We start from the raw sequence: 14,193 nt of genomic DNA, 5'->3' as shown, positions 1-14,193 counted from the left end.
CCATTAACTTTCTCTGCTGTCTGTTGGCTCAGATGAGAGGAAGTTAAAAGGTCCTGCTTTCAGGAGAGACAGGCTGAGAAAAGGTACTGTACAAAAAAATGTGTGTGTATGTGAAAATAACATCAATCATACTCCGCTTATAGTCCTCCTGACAGACCTGTCTGTTTCTAAACCTTGTAGAGGACAAGAAAGAGGTGAAGAAGAGAGGTAGAAGTAAAGGTACTGTCTCCTCTGCTCCTGCACGACTTTTGTTTGCTCCGTAGTGACCACAGTAAAGCATTAACACTGCCGGGGTTGTGGGTTCAACAAGGGGAAGACTTGTTCACCTGAAGAGTTGGGGGCAAAAATAAATGAGGGAGTTAACTAACAGTACAACTGATTGGTTTGTTTTGAACCATCCTAGAAGACAAGACATTAGAGGCCCCTGCTCCAGAGATGAAACTCACGAAAGGTAGAGTTCTGATCTTTCTGTTTGTGGGTTTGTGTACGTGATTTACTGGCTGCAAGTTAGTCAACTGATACTTCCTGTTCACATTACCTCATATCTATTTGTTGATGGGATTTGTAATACGCAGCATGAGCTCCCCCATCTGACAGAACACACTTCATTTAACCTTTTCAACCCAGTCACAGATGTCCACCTCTATAATCCTACCATAGTATCTTCAGGTCTGTTGTTAGGTGATTGCAGTGATGGGTGAAGCTGAGCTGTAGAGATGAAACTGAACTGACAGTCTGTTTGTTCGCCTCTGTGTCAGACGAGACAGCAGGGGAGACGGCTGCTAGACAGAACGCAACCCGAGGTATTAAAACCTGCCGTCTGCATGTTTGAAATGGACCTTTTTTTGTTTGTTTTTTTTTCATCTGATGAAATTGAAAGGATTTGGCTGGCAATGTTTTATATTTCTGTGTGTGTATCCAAAGCCTGATATATCGTATTCCTCTGTGCCGTCGACCTCCGAAAACTATTAAAAAGTCAAGAGGATGTAGCACAACAAGCTAGTGAAGCTGGAAACAGAACAGCGTTTCCTGCACATGCTCAGTAGCGTCCACCTTACACAGAACTACTCTCCAGAGACTGAAAACATGATGCTGTTATTAGTCTTTGGAGCCGTTTCTAAACAACCTAACGTGACCAAACTCTTCATGATGAAGGAACATGTGACCCAGTGCAGCGATGTGACTCACTGACGTGTTTTTAATAAGATATATCAGCTTTGATACACACACAATACGTGTTAGTAGATCAGTTCGTTGTTGGTTTGGATCCAAACATGAGCTTTGTTGACAATAAGAAATATATAGAAAATTGCCAGACTGATCCTTTAAGCATCTTTGGACCTTTCAGCCAAGCATTATGTCAAAATTGCACGGACGTTTTTTTCCTTTAAAACATTACATATTATATATTCAAGATGAACAGGAGATCCCATTATCCTGCAAGACGCTGGTAACATTTGGCTTTAATGGTGCCACTAAACTGAGACTGGTGTTCTTTGGTGTATTTAAAAAAACTAGCAACTACAGTGTGATGATGTGGTCTGCATTTCTAACACCTCATTGGTTGCCGTGTGTTACCGCAATAACAACTCGGTGTGGATGAATCGGTATCAAACCGCGGTTAAAGTCCCGTCTTTAACTCAAACCTCAGAGCCTCCTGTCCGAGGAGTCAAGCTGCGCTCCGCTCTGCAACAAGAGCTGAGGATGATCCACGAGAAGATGGAGGCCAAGAGGATCGCTCGCATCGCCCTGGCCGAGATCAGAGCCTTCCTCGCCGAGGAAGAGGAGGAGAAGGAGGCGGCCTGGGCGCTGAAGATGAAGACGCTGGAGGCCGCTCGGGAGCAACTGAAGGAGGAGGAGAGGAGGAGGGAGGCAGAGAGGGTGGAGAGAGAGAAAGAGGAGAGGGAGAGGATGGAAAAGGAAAGGATGGAGAGGGAGAAGGCTGAGAAGGAGAGGATGGAGAGGGAGAAGGCTGAGAAGGAGAGGATTGAAAGAGAGAAGGCGGAGAAGGAGAGGATGGAAAGAGAGAAGGCAGAGAAGGAAAGGATGGAAAGAGAGAAGGCAGAGGAGGAAAGGATGGAAAGAGAGAAGGCAGAGAAGGAAAGGATGGAAAGAGAGAAGGCTGAGAAGGAAAGGATGGAAAGAGAGAAGGCTGAGAAGGAGAGGATGGAGAGGGAAGCCAAAGAGAAAGCCGAGAAAGAGAGGTTGGCTCGAGAGAGGGCAGAGAAAGAGAAGCAAGAGATGGAGAGACTAGCCAAAGAAAAAGCAGCCAGAGAAGAGAGAGAACGACTGGAGCGAGAGAAGGCGGAGAAGGAAAAGATGGAGAGGGAACGATTGGAGAAAGAGAGACTGGAAAAGGAAAGAATAGAGAGGGAACGCCTTGCTAAAGAAAGAGAGAGAATAGCCAGAGAGAAGGAGAGGATGGAGAGAGAGAAGGCGGAGAAGGAACGATTAGAGAGGGAGAGACTTGAGAAAGAAAGGATCGCCAAGGAGAAAGCGGAAAAAGAGAGACTGGAGAGGGAACGCGTCGCTAAGGAAAGAGAGCGAATCGCCAGAGAGAAGGAGCGACAAGAAAAAGAACGGATCGCAAAAGAGAGAGCAGAAAAAGAAAGGCTGGAGAGGGAGCGGGCCGCCAAAGAAAGGGAAAGACTCGAGAAAGAAAGGATCGCCAAAGAGAGAGCGGAGAAAGAAAGACTGGAGAGGGAACGCATCGCTAAGGAAAGAGAAAGAATCGCCAGGGAAAATGCACGAATCGCTCAGGAAAAAGAGAGATTAGAGAGAGAAAGAGTGGAAAAGGAAAGAATTGCGAGAGAACAGAAGGAAAGGATGGAGAGAGAGCGAATGGCGAAGGAAAGAGAACGAATGGCCCGGGAGAAGGAGAGGATGGAACGGGAGAGAGCGGCGAAGGAAAAGTTAGAGCGAGAGAGGGCTGAAAAGGAGAAAGCGGCCAGAGAGAAGGAGCTACTGGAGAGGCAGAGGCTCACCAGAGAGAAAGCCGTCCGGGACAAGATGGAGGCCGAGCGGCTGGCGAGGGAGAGAGCGGAGAGGGAACGCAACGCCGCAAAGAGACAAGAACATCTAGAGAGGAAAACCAACACGTCCCAGCCGAAACCTCCGACAGCGGTCAGGAGAGAGAGGAGCGCGGCGGAGGGTGGGAAGAAGTAACACGATCACACAAAGATGTGATCTGATTAATGGTGCTAAAACTAAAACGGCATAAAATAATGTATGAAATATTCAAACTGTGAGCTCAAAGAACAACTGTAGAGCTGCAACAATTAGTCGATTGTCAGAAAATTAATCACCACCAAGTATTTTATAGTTTTGAGTCATTTTATAAGAAAAAAAGTCCAAATTCTCTGATTCCAGCTTCTCAAATGTGAATATTTTCTGGTTTCTTTAGTCCTCTGTGACAGTAAACTGAATATTTCTGGCTTGTGGATGATTGGTGATGATGATTTGGAAAACAGTGATTGACATTTCTCACAATTTTTATAGATTAGTAATTGTCAGATTAATATATCATGAAGATAATCGTTAGTTGCAGCACTTTCACTGCTTTCAGTCACAGAAAATGTTTTTTTCCAGCTTCACATGAAACATTTGAGTTTACATCTGTAACTATATAAAATCCAGTTTCATTACTCACATGTAAGGACGCCGCTCTGCCTTTATAAACACTGGCAGCAGCGTTTAGCTTAGAACCTTCTTTATCTGATCTTAGGTTAATGCTAAAGCAGCTAATGTAAATGGCAAAGCTAATGTAGCTACATTATGACATTAATTATCATTTTAAAGCTGCAACGATTAGTCGATCAACTGTTTTCATGACTGAATAATAATCTTAGTGGTTTCTTAAGCAAAAATAGGGCAAATTTGGGCTTCTCAGATGTGAGGATTTGATGTTTCTTTGAGTTTTGGACTTAATGAGACATTTGAAGACATTATCACAGGCTCTGGGACATTAAGATAAGCATTTCTCACTATTTCCAGACATTTTTTTGGCAAAATTCTTTGACGATCGATTGAGAAAATGAATGTAGATTAATAGATAAGCTGTTGTTAATTCTTATCTTGGTATTCTGATATTCTGGTGGTGCAGTGACCGTGTTTTTCTGCTCAGAGTTGAACATTTTTTACTTTTGAGGCACTTAAAATATTGAAAGAAAATCTTTAAAAAAAAATCTGAGCTGTGGAGGTGAAGATGTGTCCCGGCTGCAAAAACTGGTGTGAAAACTGCCTCTCGACTTAAATCACATCACCCTGTTTGCATGTTAGCTTGACGTATCTGCATAAAGTTTAAAGTTTATGGTTTTAATTTGGTGAATCAAAAGAAAATCAACCACATGTTTCCGTCTTATTATGCTTGTGCCAACATGAATTTCCTTCAAATTGTAAAATATTTGAGCCTTCTGGTGTAACTTTGCTACACGTGGTCTGATGGATTCCATCGTCTACTGAAGCAAAAGTCGATGGACGTAAATAAATGTGGGAGGATTGAGAAATAAAAACCGTATTTTCTTTCATATCACCTGTCTGTGTAATATCATACAGTATGAACTTACTGTAAATGACTCTGTCAAAGGTTGCAGTCAGTTCGGATTTGGAGAAAAAGTGAAGTGAAAGTTTTATTATGAAACAGTCTTTCAGATGGAGTCATAGCAGAGTCGTATGCATCATTTTCATTTTCGTGATGTTGTTCTATAGGAAACAGGAATGTTTGTCCTCCACTGAACCGACACTCTGACTCTCATCTATGTTCTTTTCTTATTGGTTGCTTGTAACAGTAGTTATCTTTTAATGTAGGTTGATTTAGTTGCTGTCGGCTCAAAGCGTAAGTTAATAGTCTGTCATGTAGTGCATCATATATGGGATGAATAACACTGAATTCAATAAAAACTGATTATACTGCACATGTTTTGGCTGCAGGGAAGAAACTGAAATGTTTCTCTTACTGGACACTGTGGTTGTTGGATGTTTTACTGTCAACACCTGCTTGCACTAAGAATCTGTTTATTTCACAGCTTAAAAAAACACTCAACATCTTGTTTGTTTTCTGTTTTATGCACCTTTTAAGCCCTGAGCTGCAGGTTTGAAAGTGTTTTTATTGCTGTTCCAAATTTAAGTGCAGCAAACCGTCATCACAGGACAAATGTTTGAGTGATTTTTCCTCCGTTTCATTTAAATAATTTTAGAAGACTGAAAAGGTTAAAGTACAATTTTTCACAAGGAAGAAAAAAAGATTTGGGACAAATCAGCAAAATAAACGTAATGTTTTTACCGAGATAATCATCTCACAACCTTTGGTAGGGTGTGAACTATTCGATTAGTTAAATGACAGAGAAGTAATCAACAATTTTCATAATTGTTTTATTGCTTAAGTAGTTTATCAACCCAGTTTCAGCTTTAGGATTTGCTGATTTTCTGTTTTATTTCATCGTAAACTGAAGATCTTTGTTTTGTTGGTCGGACGAGACAAGAAATCTGAACTTTGGGTTCTGGGTAATTGTGATGGCATTTCCCCAATATTCTAACATTTTATAGATTATTAGAATAATTAATCAAGTAATTGTAAAAAATGAATGAACATTTCTTGCAGCCCAAAGCTCCCAAAGCTTAAGTTTATTTATATCTTGGGTTAGCTTGTGTTTATTGCTGTTCCAACTCAAAAATAATGTTGCTTTTCCTTCAAAATGTGAAAAAAAAAATCTTTGATAAATAAATGTTGGTGTTCAAACTGAGGTGTGTTTGTCCTCCTTCTGGGTGTAAAAGTCAAGAAGAGGTTTGATGTCGTCCAGCAGCAACCAGACGACTGAAAGAAAAAGTCTGTTATAAAACGTCTGAGAATGAGTTACGAGCTTCACATCCTCGTTTCCTCCGCTCGGTCCTATCTCCCTCCACCACAACTTCCTCCTCTGCTCTTTAACTCTCAGCGCTCTGCTCTCGTCAGCTTTTATTTCCTTTCCCAGGAATATGATCAGGCTGATTTACTGTAACTCTGGAGCTCTTCACTGCTGAATACATGCATATAAATGTGTAAATGATCTGTTTGTCATTATGGAGGCACTGTGACACTTAACTGTAAACCGACTCAGTTCTGCATTAGTTTTGTGTTTTTGTAATTTTCCCTTTTCATTCAGTTTTTATGTCTTTCTTCTTGTTGTTGGCTTTGTCTTGCAGGGAGTATTTTCATATACATTCACCTCAAGTTTAGCTACTTTGACCACATTTAACATCCGACATCATAGCAGGATAAAAATAACAAAAAGCATCATATGTCCCTTTAAAAAAAAAAAAAAAAAAAAACATGTATGTTCCCCAAAAGTGTTCAAAAACCAAACTTAAGGTGTCATTTTGGTAAATTTTATATCTGAAAATCTTACACAATACCCAGCCCTAATGACCAGTACAACCAGTACGAGCTTCAGTCCTTTTATACAAGTCTATGATTCGGGGTGGAGGTGACAAGTATGTGTGTCTTTGTGTCTGATTTTTGCTCCTCTAAACACTGAACAGGGTTGAAACAGGCAGAGAGACCAGATGTAGGAGATTCACCTGAAGAGAGCGCAGGTGAGGACACACACACACACACACACAGCGATAGTCGTCCTCTGGGTCTGTTGCGGCCCAGACAAACGAGCTGACTCTGACCTGATACCTGAGACAACCAACCAGCAGGTGTTTAACCTCGTTCCCACCTGTGAATCTCCTCCTGAGGGAGTGTCTGCCTCACCTGACCTCTGCTGAACGTAACACCGATCCCATCTCTGCGTCAGACGAGACTAAAAACCGTGTTACTCCAACAAAGCCTGAGTGGCTGCTTCACACGGACGAGCTGAGGTTTTATGCCGGCTCCACCCTGCTGCTGTTTCACACTAAGCTGCTTCACTGGGGGAAAAGTTTGATTCCCAAAAGGTCACTCACACTATAAATATATACAGTCCTGGATGAAAGTGTCCTCTAACAGACGTTTATTGCACCTGCATCTTCCTACCTCGATGTTCCCAAACAAGTCTGGGAGTTACCTTGTGATCTGAAGGTCACAATAGTGCTGAAATGATAAGTTCATTAATAGATTAGTCAAGTCAATTTAAAGCAATATCTCCATGTGACCCTTCGTCATAAGTTGTAGAGTATGTCTATGAGCACTTCAATCGCAGAGTGATTTTCTTCCATTAAGATAGTTTCATTTAAATAATTTTAGAGGCCTGTAATGGTAAAACAACACTATCTAACAAGAACAAGACAGAAGAAACCCCTTGTCGGGGCCCAAACTGCCAGATGGGGAACCATTGGATAAACTGAATATTTTTTTTTATGTTGGTCAGACAACAACAAGCAACCTGAAGACACCACTTAGAGTTCTGGGAAATTTTGATGGGCATTTTCACAGTTTTCTGACATTTTATAGACAGAATAATTAATATATTACTTTAAAAAAATATTAAGAGATTAATTAATTAGTTGCTGCCTGACGTCACAAGACTGTCTCCTAAACCTTGAGTCTTCTATATACTGCTAGAATAAGTTCAGAATAAGTTCCTCCTGTTATCATTGGCCATTAGGAGAACCTTTCCTAATGTGCTTTCAATGTAAGTGATGCAGGACAAAATCAACAATCCACAGTTCATACAAAAATGTTTTCTGATGCTAATATGAAGCTTCAGCCATCTGAGACTCTAAAAAGACTCTGACTAATGGTCGGTATGAACAGGAGGAATGATTACAGCAAGAAAAACAGGTTTTAATGTTCATTTGTTTTCCTGACTGTTGTTTTAAGGCAAACTTTTTTGAACCCTTCCTCCATCCTTTAAGACTAGTTAACTTTAAGTCCATTATGTTTTTATATAAAACATATATCTCATGATTGATTATCTCCATCCTGCAACTTTTAGAAACCACTGAACATGTGTCTCAGTCGACCAATCAACAAGCTGCAGAGCCACAAGGGGAGGGGCCAGCGGAGGACACATCCCCTGAGACAGCATCAGGTGTGTGTGGGCCACAGTCTATGTACAGTATGTAATTAAGATATTATCATTTTTACCTTAAGAACTAATCACCACATCAGTTTATATGTAGTAGTGTAATAACTGTAAACAAACGAATCTGCTGGCGTCTTTCAGACTCTACGTTTACATCTACTGTTAACCACCAGGTCAGAAAGACAAAACACAATGTCTTTATTCTAGTTCTACATTTCTTTATCTCTCCTGGTTAGAATATATTGAGCCTGGAGGAGTCATGGAGAAAAAACTAACTAATTCATGCTCCTAATTTAATAATTTGTGCGTTCAGCCTCGCTGTGGATCACTGGGATTTAATAATAAGGCTTCAGTTTGATCTTGGACTAAGATATGTGGAAATACTTTGGGTTTTTAACTTGTAAGCACAACACTGTGTTATCTCTGAGATCCCTTAAACATAATCCACAGGATAACTGACTTTTTAGCAGTAAAAACTTCATCCAGTTCATAAAAACTCAACTTCAGGATTCTGGGTTGCTCAAAAACCTGAAGTAAGTCAAACAAATTTTACCCGCTCTTCATTCAATTACACATAAGCACATAAAAATGGCGCTGACGTTACAGGGAGATGTCCTCTCCATCACTTTCTTCAAACGTCCACCTGTATCTGGCTGGTTCCCTCTACAAGAAGAGAACAGGAAAATTAGATAAATCAAGGGCACTAATTAAGTAGTCTGTGTGCATGTATTATTAAATTGAGAGCACGTAAGAATCGGGTCTCTGAGTTTTGTTTTTTAAAAGGAAAAGGAAGAAAAAACACAGACAGCCAGCGTATTCTTACGTAAGAGTACGTAAGAATACGTAAGAATATGTAAGAATACGTAAGAATATGTAAGAGTACGTAAGAATAAGTAAGAGTACGTAAGAATAAGTAAGAGTACGTAAGAATATGTAAGAGTACGTAAAAATACTTAAGAATAAGTAAGATTACGTAAGAATATGTAAGAGTACGTAAGAATAAGTAAGAGTACGTAAGAATATGTAAGAATATGCACGAATACGCTGGCTGTCAGTGTTTTTTCTTCCTCCTCCATTTTAAAAACAAAACCCAGAGAGAAGAAGGGGACGTTAGCTGCAACAGGAAATAAGTATTTTTGTGAAACAAAATACTACGTAAAGTAGCTTTAAGTTTTCGGAAAAACAGCATTACCTTTTTAATTTCTACACAGAATAACATTATTCATTAATTGTTGCTGATTGCTGAAACTGTTGATGTTGATTTCTTTGTCAGTTGTAGAGAGCGACCTCCCGTCTGCCCGCAGTCATGAAGGTATGTTTGTAACATGATGGCTGAGAGTGAATGAAAGGATATTTTTTCTGGATCCATGAAGCTCTTTTCTATCTTTCTCTTTGTATCATAGTCAACACAGATCATCACAGGGAAGCTCAAACAAAACACTTATAGTGTGACAGTCACGAAAAAGCTTTTCCTCTATTTGTTCTCTAACTGATGATACATAAGAGGAACAGTGTTTCATATTTAAAGTCATGTGAGCTGCTGTAACATTTGAATGCTAAATTCTGCTTTGTCCCTGCTTATTGTACTTCAGATTATTTTTTGTTTTATATTATCACATACACTATATGGCCAAAAGTATGTGGACAACATGTGGACCCTGACCACACCTGGACTGTGTCTGTTTTTGCTGGTTGGTTCCAGTGAAGGGAAATCTAACTACTGCATCATGCAATGGTATTTGAGACAGTAGCGTTCTTCCAACTGGTTTGTGTTTTTCCCAAAGCCAGCTCCATATATAAATGGTTTTCCCAGTTTGGTGTGGAAGAACTTTTTTTATCAGCCAACATCAGTGTTGGGAGGACAGCCTGAAATCAGAGGAGTGGAGGCTGTTATAGCAGCAGATTAATGCCATAGACTGTATATAAAGATGGACGTAGCGAGGTGTGACATCACTCATTTTAACTTTGCATTGGTGTCGGTTTGAAGCCCAGAGTTGCAGCTTATGGTCGGCGCCATCTTTTCCACTTGGAGCCAGGAGGTTCCAAATAAGGAGTGTGAGGTGTTGCCTTTCACGTTCTGGAAACACGTCCCGCTACCTTTGACCCAAGCTAATGCTAGCTTACTGGGAACACCGAGCGCAGCACACTTGGGCTAACATTAGCTACTTTAGCTAACAGGGCAGGTAATGTAATCATGTAACATTAAACTTAGTGAAATATTGTGTGACAGCATCCATCCAGCTGTCAATCAACACCCACACGGCTGACATCAAAGCTACTGTAAGTCTTCAAATCTTATTAATGGAGCAATAATTTCCAAAATGACCACCAGCACACTTATTAGAGGGTCTGAATTTAGAGATTGAGACCATAATGACTCGTTGAAGCTTTTGAATGGGAGTCAGTTGGAGCATCTAGCAGCCGTCTGCGGCACTTTAAGGTGCTTCAGCCTCAAGACGTGGGAGCTGCTGCTTGATTAATACCCATATTCAGGTGTCCACATACTTTTGGCCTTACTGTGTACGTAGCTGAGTCTTTTATCTAGAACAGCTTTTTACCAGCAGCTATATTGATGCTGAACTTACAGCCTGTGGTGTCTGAATGCACTTATTAACTGCTGTCCGCCCTCACTACGATCCGTCCGTGTGATCAGCTGAATGCCATGAATGACATGATGATGTGATGAAGGTAACATTATGGCTCCTGTGTGTCTGTGTGTCTGCCAGTCTCTGGATCTCAGGATGTGGAGTCTGAAATCCAAGGTTGGTGCAGCCTTCACTCTGGCTGAGAAGCTGCTGCATGTGTTCACCTTGTTGTTGTTGTTGTTGTTGTTTGGATGATAAAAGATTAACGCTGCTGTGTCTGTGAAGCTGCCTGTGTTCAATCTGCCTTGACTGTGTTCACTGATGTCTTACGCTGTTATATTTCACACCTCTCCGTACCTTTGAGTCATCCAGTGTGGTTTTATATACAGTAGTTCTGCATGTTCACACTTTTCTAGAGCTGCGACTAATGATTGTTTTCATTATTCTGCCAATTAATCGGCTGATTGTTTTGTCTTTAAAAATAGCCGTTATGATTTCAAACAGAGCAAGATGACATCTTCAAATTGCTCATTTTTTTCAGCCAACAGTCCAAAACACAAAAATATTCAGTTTACTATCATATATGATAAAGACAAGCATAAAATCCTCACATTTAAGAAGCTAGAACCAGTGAATTTCTGACATTTTGTCTTGAAAAAATAACTCACAATTAATTTATTACCAAAATAGTTGCTGATTAATGACGAATTTTCTGTCCTTCGACTAATTAATTAATGAACTAATCACAGCTCACAGCTCTGAGTGGTGCCTGAGTTGCAGAAACACAACAATTACAGAGACGTAACAAAACCTCAAATGCAACAAAATAGTTAAGAAAGCCAAAAAAGTTGCAAAAAATTTGGAAAAAGAAAAGAAAACACTGTATTTTTCCTTACTTAACCTATGAATGAAAAGAAATGGACTTGCACTATTGTTCTCTATTTATCCAACATTGACAATTAACACTGAGAAACACAATATATTACTATAGAGCTGCAACGATTAGTTAAAGGTACACTATGCAAGATTTTCCTAAAAAAACAATCTATAAATATCTCTCTCAATCATCACTTATGACCCTCTAGAAGTGTGTGACGGTGTATTTATCTGCAGAGACTCTTCCCTCTGCCTGTATTTTCTTATTTTCTTATTGTTTCGCCGTGTTCGGTACGTTTCTGGGCGTCAACCTTTGGGCAGTGGGTGTGTCGCCTGCAGCCAATAACAGCACGCAGGTGTGAAGTCAGGACTCTATAAAAACGACTCAGACTAATTGTCTCATTTTGGTGCATCTCCAGCTGCTGTCCCTCTCCCTCCGTTGGTGGAAGATGACTTTGTTCCAGGTCAGTTAAACACAGCTGTCACTTTTTATAGTATTTCATTAGAATCAGAATCAGACTTGATTCACCTCCTACAAGTGTGTGAGGAATTTGTTTTAATAATAACAATAAAAATAAAAAAATAATTTGGGTAAAAAGGGTCCTCAAAGCTTTACCTACAAAATAAATAAATAAAAAATTAATATGTAAAACACAATAAAAGCAACATAACACACGAAAAGTAAAAAAAGTAAAAACCTTATACGATAATGTACAAATACACAAAAACAATATATAAAACTAAGTTTACAGGGAAAGTAAGGTTCTGTGTGACAGCTCACATATATGTAGCGTGCAAAGATACTGGTAACGTTTCCAGTAAGTCCAGTGCAATCAATGGTTTAGATAAACACACAGTGCAAATAGTCATAGTATGCAACAGTAATTGATTATTCACAATATGAATAATGTGCATTAATTTCTCTTTTATTCTTGTAAGTTCTCTTATTGATGAGGAAGATGTTGGTAACATAAGAAATTATGTTCAAAAAGTCCAAAACGACTTTCTCCTTTGAAAATACTAAAGAGTGTTTATCTGTGGCTTCATTAGAAGGTGGAAAACACCAAATGAAACAACGCTGTGTCTACATTTTACAACAATGAAATAAATGTTAATACTCCAAGAAAGAGTTTAAGCCTCTTTCACACACAGTTCCCAGTAAATTACTGGGTTAACCTTTCAGGCACCGGTAGTGATTTTCACTATTTAAACATGCAGCTACATTCAGGAACATTTCCATCTTGTGCCTTTTCACACATAACATGGCAGCGCTGTGATAGATGGCGGTAATGCAACACTTACGGATGCCAACCACCATTAAACTCAACAGAAGAAGAAGTAAAAACTCACAAAAGTCAGATCAAACTTTCAAACTAGGCAGTGCTGATCAAATATGAATCAAGATAATGTTACTGAATTGTCTATTTCTGACCTAAAATGTTTCCAGAAACATATTTTAGTTTACTGTTTATGAGAAAGTTTGTGACGCAGCCGCCAAAACCGAACACCGCCCAACTCACAGTACGTCACCCAAACGCCAAGTCTTGTGATTGGTTCGCTTGCTTCACATGAAAGTGTCTTGTCCGTGCTTGTCCCTGCAATGTTACTGCTTTCATTCACACCACAGCCGTACCGGCATTTTCCCTGAAATGTTTCTAAGTCTTGAGATGGGACATTGGAGGTACAGATTCCTGCCCCCATTCACACATGACCCCATGCAGGAAATGTTCCTGAACATTTCAGGGATAGACTGCCTGCCTGTGTGAAAACCTTGAAGATTCAATTTGTCTCATATCTTATTTAGAAAGAGAGTCTTTAACTGAAGCTTTAGTGCCTTCAGCATCATCATAAAACATGTAAGATTCAGTCAAAGTCTGAGTGACCTGCTGTTGTTTATAAACCACCAGTGTGTTTTCAGTGTTACATAAGAGTTAGCATGTGCCAAGTGTTTTTTGGACACTTTTTTCCATTTCATTTTAAATGTCATTTTTTCCATCTGCCGGTTTCTGTGTTTACTAGCTTGTGATAAAGCATTAGTGATAGATCTGCTTGTCTGTCTGTCTCAGATGATCCTCGAGGAGACAGCGGGCATCCTTATGGTCAGAAAAATCTCTCTCATGTTCTTATTACCCAATTCTCATTGTTCTCTGAAAGATTTGCTCCTGCTGGTGTCAATGGTTGTTTTTATTCATTTCCTTTTCCTTTAATTCTCCTTTTTTTTTCAGAGGATGAAGCTGACGCCATCGACACGACTGGAGGTGAGACTTTAAACATGAAGATAAGATGTATTAGTTGTTGTAGCAGCAGCAGTAGGTTTTAGTAACAATGATACACCAGTATTACAGTAGCACAGAGTAGTACAGTTAGAGATGACCAAAAAATTACTGATACTGACTTTTAGGTTTGGAACTAACAATTATTTCCACTACTGATTAATGTAGATGTTATTTAGTTAATTAATCAATTCATTGTTTGGTCTATAAAATGACCGTCACAGGTTCAAAGTGTGGTCAAATTTGACATCTTCACATGTTTTTGTCCGGCCAACAGCCCAAAACCGAAAGATATTCAGTTTGCAATCATAGAAAACTGAGAAAAAGAGAAAACGATTATGTTTGTGGATTTTTGCCATTTTTGTTTGCAAAATTACTTCAAAACTGTTGCAGCTTAAATTTCTGCCAATCAACTAAATGTTGCTCGATTGACGTTAGAAGTTTCTGGTCAGCTTTTGCTCATATCGGTATGTT

The 14,193-nt window shown here is 39.6% G+C and overlaps 1 protein-coding gene across 10 annotated transcripts in view; it reads left to right on the top strand.

Moving 5' to 3' along the window:
• Positions 1-14,193, top strand: part of unm_hu7910 (un-named hu7910) — a 55,235-nt gene that overhangs the window by 18,356 nt on the left and 22,686 nt on the right. For 3 of the 10 annotated variants that reach the window (XM_067577630.1, XM_067577622.1, XM_067577624.1), the window contains 7 exons: positions 6,517-6,570; positions 7,896-7,991; positions 9,259-9,297; positions 10,712-10,747; positions 11,866-11,910; positions 13,513-13,545; positions 13,672-13,704. In XM_067577630.1, coding sequence (XP_067433731.1) covers positions 6,517-6,570; positions 7,896-7,991; positions 9,259-9,297; positions 10,712-10,747; positions 11,866-11,910; positions 13,513-13,545; positions 13,672-13,704 — 336 coding nt within the window. Of the gene's footprint in view, positions 1-32; positions 84-180; positions 220-403; positions 452-758; positions 804-1,651; positions 4,953-6,516; positions 6,571-7,895; positions 7,992-9,258; positions 9,298-10,711; positions 10,748-11,865; positions 11,911-13,512; positions 13,546-13,671; positions 13,705-14,193 lie in introns of those variants that run through there. The other 7 variants (XM_067577627.1, XM_067577629.1, XM_067577623.1 and 4 more) reach the window with 6 other exon arrangements.

Source organism: Thunnus thynnus, chromosome 21 (assembly GCF_963924715.1).
Source record: "Thunnus thynnus chromosome 21, fThuThy2.1, whole genome shotgun sequence".
In the NCBI taxonomy this organism is placed as follows: domain Eukaryota; kingdom Metazoa; phylum Chordata; class Actinopteri; order Scombriformes; family Scombridae; genus Thunnus; species Thunnus thynnus.
This window is presented reverse-complemented; position numbering and strand designations above follow the sequence as displayed.